This window comes from Cygnus atratus, chromosome 1 (genome assembly GCF_013377495.2).
Source record: "Cygnus atratus isolate AKBS03 ecotype Queensland, Australia chromosome 1, CAtr_DNAZoo_HiC_assembly, whole genome shotgun sequence".
NCBI lineage: Eukaryota > Metazoa > Chordata > Aves > Anseriformes > Anatidae > Cygnus > Cygnus atratus.
Window position 1 is genome coordinate 9,953,191 of NC_066362.1, and position 15,099 is coordinate 9,968,289.

General features: G+C 35.8%; 1 protein-coding gene across 1 annotated transcript in view; it reads left to right on the forward strand.

The window, feature by feature from the left end:
* PCLO (piccolo presynaptic cytomatrix protein) overlaps positions 1-15,099 on the forward strand; it is a 368,631-nt gene that overhangs the window by 210,931 nt on the left and 142,601 nt on the right. Inside the window, exons 8-9 of the mRNA XM_050708091.1 lie at positions 1,696-3,907; positions 8,700-8,848. Coding sequence (XP_050564048.1) covers positions 1,696-3,907; positions 8,700-8,848 — 2,361 coding nt within the window. The remainder of the gene's footprint in view (positions 1-1,695; positions 3,908-8,699; positions 8,849-15,099) is intronic.

The following is a 15,099-nucleotide window of genomic DNA, read 5'->3' on the forward strand; positions in this document are numbered from 1 at the left end:
ATTAATAGCCAACTAGACCTACTGTAGTTGATTAATTTGTCTTTGATTATAACTAAACACTGAGCTAGAGAAAATTAGTTTCTTTGATGTGTTGGCAAAACATGAGTTTGGGAAGTGGCCACAAGAAGTTGAAAACAAAATTAAATTACATTTATTGAAATCTGAAAAATGCAGAAGTTGATGGAATTGAGATGAAGAAGATGAAAAGAGCTGGCATGGCACTTGAAAAGGTAGTGGGTATTTCTTTAAAGATCCATGACAAATGTTGATTATTGTGATTTGCTAAGATTAGCCAGCAGGGGAGCAGTAAAAGATGTTTGTCAACTCGTTCTAAAAACTTTTACAATTTCTTGACAACATATTAGAATAAACTAGGAAAACAGTGTTTTTTATTGCTAATTAAAATTAATCTTGTTGACTTCTTATCTGAAGTAGCATTTATTTCAGAAGAAATTTCATTTTTAATTAATAACAGATAATGCTTGCTAAAGTGCTGTGCTTGCCTGCAGAGGCAGAAGAGACAAGTTAGTTAATATTCTTTTTAATTCCCTTATTAAACTGTGCTAAAGTGTTTCCATAATTTTCTATCAACAAATCTGCATTCTGTACTGATTGATGTGGTTATTCTTGGGTACCTGTATAGACCAATCCTTTATTCTTCACTAACGTAAAAATCCATAACAAGCTATCGGGGAGTTATGGTACAATTTCAAAATTATTAAAGTTCCACTTCTTAGTGTATCTACATTGAGTGGGAGCCTAAATTTACTTCAAAACTGAAATAAATCTTTCATAAGCACTAGTAATTTTGAGTGCAATGTAGATTGCATCTAACCCATTATGGTGCCTGCTTTCCTAGTTGAAGAGAGTAGGCATCTCCAAAAAAATGGTTCAGCAGCCTAAGATAGATGCTTCTCTTAGGGCAGAGTGAATCACCCTCCTACCATTAACTGTGGAGAAGTCTGGACATCTGGCCTGAGTGGATTCCTGTATTTTGATATTGCTTAACTTCTTTAAGTTTTAAAGTGTAGCAGCAGAAGTGAGACAAAGATGGCAAGGTGGACTGAGGGGACTACCTCTTGTATCAAGTGTGGTGGCACAAGAAAATCCAGCTTTGGTGTCTGGATTCTAGTACAAGCTATAAATTCCCAGTATGCACTCGATGTCTCGTTGTCTGGCTAAGAGGCTTCTATTATATCGTATGATTATACCTATATATATATATATATGAATTTGTATACATGTACATTTATAATTATACATATATATTCTTTCCATTAAATGTTATATAGAAGGAAGGTGCATAGGTCAATATATTACTACCCTCAAACATATACACACACTGTGTGTGTTTAAGTAAAAGTATATGGAGATTAAAATAAATAAATTACCATCTTAATTCATTTTTAAGAATATAAAGTAGATTTTTCATTCTCAGGTTAAACAAAGCCCTAGTGAGTATCTACTTTATTTTGCAATAGATTGCTCATCTTCCTGACCTTTAGCAGACTACTAGCATTTTTTTTCATGCTGTTTGCTGCTGCTTATTCACAGATACCACAAGCTTCCATCTCAGTTACAGAAAGTATGTGATTAAGACAGAAATCCATACAATGAAAAAATTTAAAACTCCTTGTGATCTATTGGCAATCAAGCCTCCGGAACAGTGATTCAGTATTGTTTCTTCTATTGCAGACAAAAGGTTCTTCAAGCATCACTCCATCTGGCACTCAGAAGAAGGTGAAGAGGACTCTGCCCAACCCACCTCCAGAGGAAGCAACAGCAGGAACTCAGTTGCCATATACTTCTGTGGGATCCGTTTCACGCAGAAGGATTTGCAGGACCACCACTATGGCCAGAGCCAAAATTCTTCAGGATATAGACAGGGAATTGGATCTGGTTGAACGGGAATCAGCCAAGCTTAGGAAAAAGCAAGCAGAGCTAGATGAAGAGGAAAAAGAAATAGACGCCAAACTGAGATACTTGGAAATGGGCATTAATAGGAGGAAAGAGGCCTTATTAAAAGAAAGAGAAAAGAGAGAGCGTGCCTATCTCCAAGGAGTAGCAGAAGAACGTGATTATATGTCAGACAGTGAAGTTAATAATACCAGGTCAACAAGAATAGAAACTCAACACGGCTTGGAAAGACCACGTACTGCACCCCAAACAGAATTTAATCAGTTTATTCCACCACAAACCCAGCCAGAAACACAGTTTGCCCCTGCTACAAGCCCATATGCTCAATATCAATATTCATCTCCTGCCCTGCCTACACAAGCACCAACTCAGTTCACACAGCAATCACATTACCAACAACAGCAGCCTTTGTATCACCAGCAGGTTTCACCCTATCAGACCCAAACAGCTTTCCAAACAGGAGCTACTATGTCCTTTACTCCACAGGCTCAACCTCCACCAACTCAACAGCCATCATATCAGCTCCCATCACAGATGATGGTGATACAGCCAAAGCCAAGACAAACTCCATTATATTTGGAGCCTAAGATAACAACGAACTATGATGTGATTCGCAATCAGCCTCTCATGATAGCACCAGTTTCAACTGACAATAGTTATGCAGTTTCCCAACTAGGTAGTAAATACACTACCTTGGACTTAAGGTTAGGATTAGACGAGAGAAACAGCATGGCAAGCAGCCCTATATCAAGCATATCTGCAGATTCATTCTATGCAGATATAGACCACCACCATACACCCCGAAATTATGTGCTGATTGATGACATAGGAGAACTTACTAAAGGAACAGGAACACTGGGTTCCAGTTTTAGCCTCCATGAGAAAGATCTTACCAAAACAGATAGACTACTTCGCACAGCTGAGGCCAGGAGAGCACAAGAAGTATCAGACTTCCTAGCACCACTGCAGACTTCTTCTAGGTTACATTCATATGTTAAAGCTGATGAAGACCCAATGGAGGACCCTTATGAGCTCAAACTTCTGAAACATCAAATAAAGCAAGAGTTCCGTAGAGGTGCAGAAAGTCTTGATCACTTGGCTGGCCTGTCACAGTATTACCATGCAGAGGGCAGCTACAGGCATTTTCCCAAATCTGAGAAATACAGCATAGGTAGGCTTACCCTTGAGAAACAGGCTGCTAAGCAGCTTCCAGCAGCCCTCCTCTACCAAAAGCAGTCAAAACACAAGAAAGCTTTGGTAGACCCCAAACTAACAAAGTTTTCACCCATCCAAGAAAGCAGAGACCTTGAGCCTGACTATTCAACCTACATGACTTCATCAAGCACTTCATCACTTGGGGGAATTACTACTAGGGCAAGGCTTCTTCAGGATGATATCACTTTTGGCCTTAGAAAAAACATCACTGACCAACAGAAGTACATGGGGCCACCACTGACTTCATCCATTGGAGCAGGCCTTGGGACTGCACTAGGTCCAACAATGAGATCCACATTACAAGACGAAGCAGACAAGTCTTATAGCAGTGGTAGTAGATCTAGGCCCTCATCTAGACCCTCCTCAGTTTATGGGCTTGATTTGTCATTGAAAAGGGATTCTTCCAGTTCTTCTTTAAGACTGAAAGCCCAAGAAGCTGAACCCCTAGATGTTTCATTTAGCCATGCAGCACCTTCTGGAAGAACTAAACCCACCAGTCTACCTATTAGCCAAAGCAGGGGAAGGATCCCAATAGTAGCGCAGAACTCAGAGGAAGAGAGCCCACTAAGTCCCGTTGGCCAGCCAATGGGAATGGCAAGAGCAGCAGCTGGACCCTTGCCACCAATATCTGCAGATACCAGGGACCAGTTTGGATCGAGCCATTCATTACCTGAGGTCCAGCAACATATGAGGGAGGAGTCACGGACTCGAGGCTATGATCGAGATATAGCCTTCATCATGGATGACTTCCAGCATGCCATGTCAGACAGTGAAGGTAAATTAGGCCTCAGACTGGTATCTTACTATCACAACGCAAACCCTCATTTCTATGCATGTGTCTAATTTTTGTTATACCGCAAAGACTTGTTCTTACTTTTCCTTGGTGCATCTTCTGTGTATCTACATTTTTGGGGTTTGATTTGTTTTGTTTTACTTGGTATTTTTTATTTTACCCTAACTGCAGTTTCTGGATGGTGTTAAGCTACTCAAGCATGCTCACTGTATTGTTGATTTGCATTCCTTTTGGTTTGCTTGTGCATTTTCTTTTTCTTTTGTTGATATCTACTTTTCTAATGACGGTGTGTAGAATATTCTGTGTACAGTTCATACCCTACCATCAGTCTTTATGTGGAGCCATTTCCAGTGACAGTGGATCATTGAACTTACCTGTAATAGTTTTTGTTGGGATTTGGAAATAATCTTCCAAATCCTCTAAAAATATCTAGTAATTGTAATTGCATGAAATTTCATTATAGAATTCAAGAACTGATAGTTCCATCTCCTGATGCACCACTTTAAATCTACATATATATAGAAATAGTATGTTCATTAAGTACATATTGTATGTTTGAACCATATAGAACTTAATGCGGTAGCAGAATAGCATTCTACATATGGTTTGTTGACAGCATCCTGTTATGTGGACTTCTGTGCATTCAGACTTGTGATGATGTAAGATAATTTGTCATTTGGATGGTGCAAGACAATCACATCCTTCAATAAACTTCCATAAAGTATTTTATTTCTATTGACTGAGTATGCAGCATAGCTGTTTTTATATGCACCACATACAATATGTCTGCCAAATAAGCACAAGAGTTTTTCTCACTTAGGTTCATGAAAGGAACCTTTCTGATGTATAATAAATGCTGCAATTAAAAATGTTTCTTCTAAATAAGTACAGCAGAATGTTAAAACTGATGTTAAGTATTGAATAATTGCAGATTATGTATCACTTTTGTTTGAATTAGTTCAGACAATATATTCTAAATTGTTTAAAAATCATTAAGACAATTTGAAAGAAAATGAAATTAATATGTTTAAAATTGTATGCGCTCCCTTAACTTTTTCTTATGTGTATTTACTGCACAATAAAAGAGACTTTGCATGCGCTATATTGTCTGTAAATGGCAATGATTGTCTCAAAAGACATATTTGCATGATTATGAAGTAGTACAGTTTATTTTTTAGGTTTATATTAACCTCAGTGTTCCTTTGTATGTTATTGCCTTTTTATAAAAGCTGAATCTTTCATAAGGGTTAGAAAATGAAATCTGTTTGCTGTCCTGATACTACAATATATTGCAGTGTTTTGTTCTGTTTCTTTTCATATTTCTTAGATACTAACCTCCTCATGAAGTCTGTGTTTCAGAGGAGGTTCAAGAGTGTCACCATTTTTGATTTTCATCACAAATTTAAGTATTCTCGCTATTCTTAAATTCTTAACACACACACACACACAGCCATATAATTAAACCAGAAGTCAGTTGAAAGAACACCCCCCCCCCCCCCCCCCAAGTTGCAACTTAATTATTATCTTGTCTCGACTCAGCTTGTGGCTATTATAGAGTAATTGAAGGGTCACATTGTGCAAGACACAGGACTTTCCCCATGAAAAATAAGGATAACCAAACTGGACTGCAAAAAGATGATCTGGTACTATTCCACTTCATGTAAGCAGGTCATAGGGAATTGTATTTCTGCACTACGTCTCTGTTATATATTTGTACAAGGCATGCATTTTACATATTAGGTTAGATCTGGTTTGGTTTTAACTTAGTTTCTGATTAGTTTGACTCTTTCAGAAGCATTCTATCTCAATTCAAATGTTCCTTATTAGACTGACAGGTCTCTGAATACCAGGCTTCCCCTTTCTGCAATATATTTTTTTCTAATTTTTCTCGTGTTTTTTTTTTCCTTCTGAGAGGACTTCTGGCTGGACCATTTTATGTATAGTTTTAGTAAATAAAAGCACTTCAAGCACCTTGAATTGAAAATAATCCATGTAATTGGGTGTAAGATACAAAATATCCCTGAAAAGTGATTACAGTTTTTCAAAAAGTTATGGTCTTCTTTTCTCAGGACTGTACTTCTCCCTCTAGTGCCCTGACAGTGGACAGCTACTCTTGCCATTTGTATTCAACTTTTTAACACAGATTTCTTTTATTTTTATTGCTTAATTTTATGAATGTAAATAGTCCCTGCTGGTCAGCTCAGTATATATAAATTGTACCTTTTCTCACCTCAAGGATTTTTTTCTTCTTTTAAATACTGATTTGTTGACTCTATCATAGAGCTTAGTAACTTAAAATTCAGGTATGAAAGCATCAAGAAAATTGAATCTGCACACTGATTTTTCACCATGCACACAGCAGTTGAAAATATAAAACAATATCTTTAGTGGTAGTCTCTGCTGATGACATGAAATTACTGTGAATGCTCAGGTTTGCACTCTGCCAATAACAGTAGTATCTGTTGTGCATCTATAACTATATTAACTCTCATGATCACTATAGCACAGCTGACCCTTGGTAAATTTTCATCCATGGGATACAGAGTGATTTCATGTGTGAGTGATTTAGATCAGGGATTTTTCTGATCAGGATTCTTGGAATCCACAACCTGGCATCCAATCTCACCTTTTTTAATTGTTTAATTAACAGAATGGAACCTTATTGACTCCAGCAAAAGTTTTTACAGGTGGAGCAATCTGACTCTAAGACCATCAGTGATTCATCTTAGCCAAATCAAGCCAAAAACAGTAGTGTGGTTTAGTAGAGGACTTGTTAGTGTTAGGTCAGAGGTTGGATTGCGTGATCTTGGAGGTCTCTTCCAACTTAGATGATTCTGTGATTCTGTACATACGAGTGTGGTGTGTATGTTTATATACACATACTTTTTGAAATTTCCTATAAAATACGCACATTCATCATAGCTTTTTTTTGGGGGGGGGAGGGGAAAAAAGTAGGCTGGTCTGAACTGCAGCACGGAAATTCTGTGTATATGCTAGATTTTTAAGGAAGAAGTCCAGCAAAAGTTATTTCAGGTGAGATGGCAGGAGGAGAAAAAAAATCACTCTTTTCTGTTCAGCTGATGACACTGGTTGTGATAGTCAACATTAGTATATGGGATCAGGAAACTGTTAGGTTCTTACTATAAGCCTCAGTTCTCACAAGATGAGTTATGAACCAGACCGGTACATGCAGGCATTAGCCAACTGGCACAAATGTGTAAAGCATAAAGGATCTGTGTATTAGGTTGTAGTGTTTTATTGAGAGCAATTAATCAGTAACTGATCACTAGCCATACAAGTATTAACCTTTACGTATGTTTCTTTACTTCTTATATGTTAATCTGAACGATATTTTCAAACCATTTTGTAATAGATCAAATTATGCATGGTTAAGAAGGAAAAGATTGCATAACATCAGAACCAAGATTAAGATCTGTCCAAAGACCTGCTATAATATCAGATGGTTGTTTTTACCACATAGAGGACATACAGAATATTATTACTTTCTAAAACCATGCATATATACTTTTCCTGTTCTGGAAGTAATTTAAAGAAATAGTCAAGAAAAAACACAACTTTGTTTTTCCATTAAACATTTTTTCCAATCATTTATTAAACCAATTTGATTACGTTTAACAAAAAAAAAAGATAAGACTATGCACACTACCATTTTGCATTTTAAGTTCTCTCTCGTGTCGTGGAACAATTGCACTCATTCTTGTTACTATAGCAACAGCTGACCTTATTTTAGGTTTGCAATTTCTGATATTTTTGCTGAAACAAATACCATCTTTCTTCTAATTTTCAATTTATCTTTCTTATTAAAACATAATCTAATAAAAAATTTATAACTAGCTGCAAATCTTTGGTTTACATTGACGGGCAATATAGATGAAAATCTGTATGTTACATAGTAGAAATGTTATTAAGTGCATAGAAGCTGATTCTAGCGAAATCTACTAGTGTGAAAGCTACTTCAGTTGTCCCAACAGTCAGTAGGTGTTAATCTATGTATTTGCAAAACTGATTTAAATAAAACAGTGTTATTTAATCCCCAGTGAGTATCTAATACAACAGATTTTATACCAGTTTACTCTTGCAAATATAAGAACATTAGTCTTAGCAAGTTATTTCACGAAGAACATTCTTGATAACTTTCCAAGCAGAAAGTTCATACTGCAAAACTGGGGGATGGAATTCAAAGTGAGAACACCTACAGTATTTCTGCTTAGAATTACGAAAAATATAGATAGCTTTTAGTTCATATCTTCTTCATAAAGCAGGCTCAGTTTTCATGTAAGTAGTTTTATATGATCTCCAAAATATTTTGAATAATATTTAGTTCCAAAGTTTGGGAATTGGTGGAAGTAGGGACTTGAGTGTTTATTATTATTATTGTTATTATTTTATTTTTAGCCTACTGCAGAGTAACTAATTTCACTATTTTTTTAATCAAACATTTTAGAGTTGTGTGAAGTCTGCGGTGTATTTCTGAGCTGCTGGAAAGAAGGAAATGGCTATAGCACTCAGCAGTGTGTTTCTTCCGATGTTTAATATCCATAGTTATAACCTAAACAGAATCTTCTCACTCTGTTTTATCACTTATAGCTAAATTATGCCTTAGTTCAGTGTCTCAAATCTCGCCTGTAACTTTGCTTTAGCTGCATGGCCAATTAATTGATAACCACTATGCATGTTTGCTATGCACAATGCACATTATTGCCCTTTGCCCAGCACTGGATCAGAGCATTTGACCTGTCCTTGGTTTTCAAAGCCTATCATCTGCGTCGTGAAGAAACAGATTGGTTTGACAAGCCCAGGGAATCTCGTTTGGAGAATGGACATGGCCTGGACAGAAGGCTGCCAGAGAAGTTGTCTCACTCTCGACCACCAAGTCAACACCAAGATCAAATTAGCTGCCAAGTAAGCCATTCCTTTAGTTTTATAATTGTTTGAAAAATTAACTATCATGCTGTCCAATAGTGTAGAGAGTATGGGATTAATTAAATTCCAGCAGCATTCAGCTGAAGTGCTGTTGAACCTGTATTTGTCATCAATATTGGATGATGGCATTAGAAGAGAATTGCTCTGCATTTCAGTATTAATTTTTCAGGTTGTTTTTTAATTTCTGAAACATATCTGGAAGGAGTTAATCTACTAACCAAAACCATATATATATTAGATTTTCCTATTAAGAAAAACCACAGTTGTTTTGATTTTAGCTTACCAGCTTTATCTGATCCAATTTCAAGCCTTTTACAGTAGTCTAAGGAAAAGATTTATTTTATTTTATTTTTAATCCTGTTGACATTGGCTCACACTAGTAGCTGGTCAGTGTAATTCGAAGAGCCTGTAATCAAGTACTGAATATATAAACAAGACTTCATCAATCTAATAATTAAAATGTCTCATTTATCATGGTGAGAAAGAAAAATACCATACGTTTTTTCCAAACGTGCTGATTTGAAATCTAATTCATCTTAGTATACCATCACATATCCTCTTTGTATAAATGAAGTTTACGTATCTCATGTGTTATCTTTAAGTTATTCACTTGGTTATTTAAGCTATCATTTTTACTGATTGACTGTAATGATACACTTTTCCATAAGGTGCAATGCAAGGAAGGTGTCTTGCATGGCCCCTTGATGCTACTTAATAGCTTAATGTGCTATGTTAATTCCTCAAATAACATCCAAGCAGGACTATCCTACTCTCATGCAGCCTTAGAAACTTTTTTGGATGATGAACGTTTTCACTGACATTTGACAATAGAACCTAGGTTTTATGAATTAAGCATTCAAATATGTTACAATACAAGGTGTTATTTAATTTTTTTTCTCTCCTTTGCCTATCTCTAATTTAGCATATTCATAGATTTATACAGGGTAGGTTATACCGAAACAAGCCATTTCTTGTTGAGAAAGAGGGCTTTACAAGATACAGTCTTACAGGAATCTATTAAAATAGATCTCACCACAAACCAGCTTTATTTCAGGATAAAGGATGAAAGAAAAAAATAAATGCCAGAGCACTTTCATCCTCATGAGAAATATGCTGATTATGTTATTATTCTGAACATACAAAATTGTATATAATCACTTCAGCATCATGGCATAAAGTTTAAAATTTGCTTTGAAAATCAGGTTTGTCCAAGAACGTGGTTACTGTTATCCTGATACGGAGGTGGTCAGTAAGATGTATTTAACTTTTAGAAATCCAGTGCTTTTACCCTTGGGAAAAGTTCCAAGGTGTTACTAATCACAAAGGTCTGATCTTTGTGGCTTTTTTGTTTGTTTGTTTTGTTTTGTTTTGTCATTTAAATAGCACTACAATAGGATTGGTTGAAAGACTGATCAAAATTTTTGGGCAGGAAAGTTAAGGCAGCTGAGTGTTCTTGTGTTCTTGGATTATTTCAAGAAGGAATATACATATAAATGTTCTTCCTGAAGCTACTGCAGTGTCCCCATGTTTATGTGAAAATAGAGATACTGCATTTAAAATCTTGCCAAGGGCATTTTTTAAGGTTTTGATAATTGGAGATTTGATTGTGTACATGTTTTGATAGTTCTGTGGGGTGCCTTTACTAGTGTAATTTCTGTGAACAAAAATATAAAGCCGCTGCAAAAGAAAAGTGATGTGGAAGAAAAGGTTTTTCAACAATTCCCTCTTTATCTATTTCAGTCCAGGTTAGCTATGGTCATTCACCCACTGATACAAAATAATTTCAGTGTGTCTGCAGAAGTGAGAAATGCTAGCTCTCATGAACTCAACATCACGTACATTGTCAAAATGTTGGTCAGAAATCTTGCACATTGAAAATCTCCTGTGAGCATTTGATACAATAACAAAGAAAACTGATTTTCAGACATGTCTAGCTATGAAATTACTTTAAGACAAGATAAAGTGTCAGAGACATTTTAAAATGTTTCAATCATTAGCTTCACATTGAATTCTGAAAATAGAACACTTAGCAATAGAAGCAAGTAAATCACTATTAATGTATTTATTTTTTAACATTCATTTTATGATTTAAAGCTGTCATGAAAAATAAACATTTTTCAAGGCAGTGAGTTCATTGAGACAAAGTAAACACTCTGCAAAGGCTTTTTTAGTCCTGTCTCTTCTGTGACTAAAAAAAACAACAAGCCAACAACAACAACAAACAACAACAACAAAAAACATCACCACCACCACCAAAAACTGAATATTGTCCCGAGCTTTCTGTCTACTGTATCCACAGAGTTGTAGTGTCTAGGCACAATGTACACTGGAGCCCCAAATGACAAATCATTCTTCATCCTGTCCATGTGAACATGTCCAACTTCAGTTGGAGCTTTCCTTGCTGCAAAAGCTTTCCTGAATTAGTTAGGACTAATAGTAACACTAATTAAGCCATTGCAACTCTTTTAAATCCCATACTGAGCACAAACCAACTGTAGAAGGAAGTATTTGCATGAGTAGCACTAATCTTCTTGTCACATCAGTCAAAGTTTCCAAATATACTTATCCACTGTAAATTTGTCATATTTTCTTTATATAAAAATGTTTTTTTGACCACTATCATATTTGTACTCCAGAAGGTTCTGTTTCACACATGTGAAACATCAGTTTCCTTACTAGATGAAATCAGAATTGCTCAATTATGTCCCACAGAGCTTGTGTAAGTAAAGGTAATAAATAAAGCACAACCCTATGCTTTTTATACAAGAATGCACAGAGTGACAACCCTGAACTTCATGGTTTCCATGGATTTCTTATAATTTAGGGATTAAGTTCATATATACCATATTAGTAATATTAAAATATTTGTTTCTATAGCAACTTCTGTGGTTCCACATAGTATTCCTAAATCACATTAAATTGCAGAGTAGTTTAGTATCTTGATAGCTCTATAGTAATTCTGAACTGTTTACTTGAGGAGGGTAAGCAGAGCTTAGACCTAATCAATACGTAATCTATTGCAGATTTCTTACTGACCCATGTTAACCTCAGCAGTTTACTTGGTGACTGCCAGTTGATCAGCTGCTTCTTTTAATCTCCAGAGATTATGTCTCTTTTAATGATGATTTTCTGTGAAAAATTATTTTTTTACCCTGAAATAATTTGACTATTTCAAAGAGGCTGTGAAAGAACAGTAGGAAGAGGTGCCAGGGAAGTAAGAGATCGTGCCAAGGAGATGAACAGTGAGAGTACATCAACAGGTGATGTAAACTTCTTAATCGGTGGAATAAAAACAGAACTTCCAGTGATCGTAGATGGTCTTTTAAGCTCTAAATGATTGATAAAATCACAAACTCGTCATAAGTATATTGTCATCAGTTCCATTTGGCAACAGTTTTCTAATCACACACACACAAAAAATAATAATAAAGAAAGCTAGGGCTCTAGAGATTCAATATTTTTAAATGTCAATCCCCTATTTCTAAAGCCATTCTGAAAAGTATATGCTTATCTCTGTTCATGGGACTGTACAATTTCCTTAAAGTACCATTTAAAACATGTCTTTTTAGGGGGATTCAATAATATTCTATTTAAATATGATGAAATATTCCATTTTAAAATGATGAAAAAATGGGTTGTAAGGTGAGTAATAGGGTTAAAATGAGAAAGTACTGTTTATGAAAGAGATCCGTAAGGCTACCTGCAAACTTTGGTTGTGATAGTTTTCCAACTCTCAGAGATTACATTAAATTTCTATAAAACTGCTTTCTCTATTTATTTAAGGCTTTTTGTGAATATATATATATATATATATATTCTCTAGAAACACAGTGAGATATGTGAGATTTCTAAATTTAGTGTAATTGTTAGAATATCTAATATAATGAGTAAATTGTTGCCCCCTCACTGCAAGTCAAGATGGAATTTAGCAGGCTGTTAGCTGTTTTTCTGTTACCCAATACTATAATTCTCACTGCATGAGAGAGTGATTTCTAGGTCAAAAGTTCAGTACTGACCTCTGTGAAGAAGCAAACACCACTCACTTTGCGTTTCATTCATGGTCAGGAGCATTGTGTTGTTAAAATAATCCTAAATACTTCTTTTGCAAGTTATCTCCATCAGTGATCTATACGTAGAGAGAAATTACCACCATTAGGATTTCTAGAGAACTTGGTGTTCTTGCTCTACACAGAGGAAATGCAGCAGCTCAGAGGAGCAGGTTTACCTTGGCTGTGGCAGTTTCTGGTGCTGGCTGTCACAGGACTTGTGTGCTCATGCAAGTTTCTATGGTATTCAGAAATTAGGTTTGATACTCTTTAGCCCCTCACCTTGATCATCCACCATCCTCTTCCTGGACACACAATTCAGGTAGAATTTCCCTTGAAGACTGTATTTCCTAAAGGACTACAGTCAGACATATCTGCTGAGGTTCACCTTATCAGGTTGTCCTACATTTTGGTGGAAGGAGAAGTGTAGCACCATTTAAAAACAGAGACTACAGTGGCTGTGTTGACCAGCTGAAAAGCCCAGTTAATACTTTGTAGCAGTTATTATGGAGTTTGCCTAGAATACTAAAATACATTTATTGCATTTTAGTTCTTCTACTTAAATAAAGCACTACAGAAATTTAGTGTTCTTAATTGTTCTCATTACCTCATAGAATTCGCTTCTGTGAGACTTCCATAGAATTTCTTTATCAGACAAAAAGCATAAAGACAACAAGAGGAAAATAAAGTCTACATTTAAAGTGTAATTTTCTGTAACACTGGTAGAAAAACTCAGCACATTTATTTGCTATTCATTCCATTTTTGGAAGGGCTTAAAGCTGACTGATAATGTCAAACGTGACCAGAGCTTAAATTCCTGGAGGAGATGCTTTATACTCTAGTTTTCATTTAACTCACTGGGTTGCAACCCCCAAGGGCCTGCTGAGTAATGTGCTGAAAAATGTGACCTGAGTCCCATGTCAGCTCAGACAGCACATTAGGGGGGATGATAGACTGGAGAGTCGAAATGTGCCTGTGATCAGAAGAGGAGGGCATTGCCAGTGCTGAACGACAAGAGTCAGCGCTCAAATGTACTGAGTGCTCCCAGATAGCTGAGGAAAGGATCTCTGTAGCAAGGATGTATGGCAGAAATCTGTGTTTTACTGTAGTGAATAAACAAGGGATCGAGTCACCTTCAGCCCTGTGACCTAAAATTTAGGCTTGGGAATTTACACATCCTCCATTCCTGCACCTTTACAGAAGGTCCTGCCCTTCTGCACCATAGATCAGCTGTATGCTGAAGTGATTGTCTGTCTGCAGTGGGGTCCCTCTGTGTGTTCATGGAGATAACTGGGGGACTAATCAGCAAGAAGGACCCCCAGGCATATGTTCTTGTGAATTAAATCTCCTTCAGAGAAAGTTAGAAAAAGGTGTGAACAATTGGAAACACTAAATGACTTGTATTCTGAAGGGTATTGAATACACTACATTTCAGATAAATACTGTCATTAGTGGTTAAAGTAATACCATCAAAACCAACATAACTTTTCTTCCTTGCATAATCCGTTTACAGCAACCCCTGTTTTTTCCTGTGTATTCTTCTGCCACTTTCAGACACAAACCATTCTGAAGGTAAATGCCTAATGTCATCTTCAATTTAAGTACTGATTCCCACAAACAATAAAAAATAATATACTACCCTGAATACTAATAAACTTTAATGCTTTTATTCATAACTTTATGAATCACTATGATTTATACTTATCATAAAATTCTGGAAGTGAAAATAATGAGAAAGTAATAGACTAAAGTAGGAGACAGTCTATATTTTCTGATATATTTGTCAGTAAATCACATACAATATGTTGTTGAATATTCTTGGTTTATTATTTATTCAAAATTTTAATTTTGCTAAAAAAAGATAAGATAGAGGATTAAAATACATAAACAATTTGTAAATTGAAGTTTATTAGCTGCAGTGTTCCTCAGTTTAATTTGAATTGCATTCACTGAAAAGGATCCCAGCTACAGAACTGGTCTAATATGTTCATACTGTTTCTCTTGAACTTTATTACTTTGTATTAATTCTTATTTATTTAATTAAAATATTTTCTTCAGGTTGTTTACAATTATATGTAAGTTACACTTGACAAGCACATTAGTTTTACTGTTAAATTACACTTGCTGAATTTTAATGATGTCATTAAGAAAACATATCAATGTCCCTATCCACTTATAAGCATG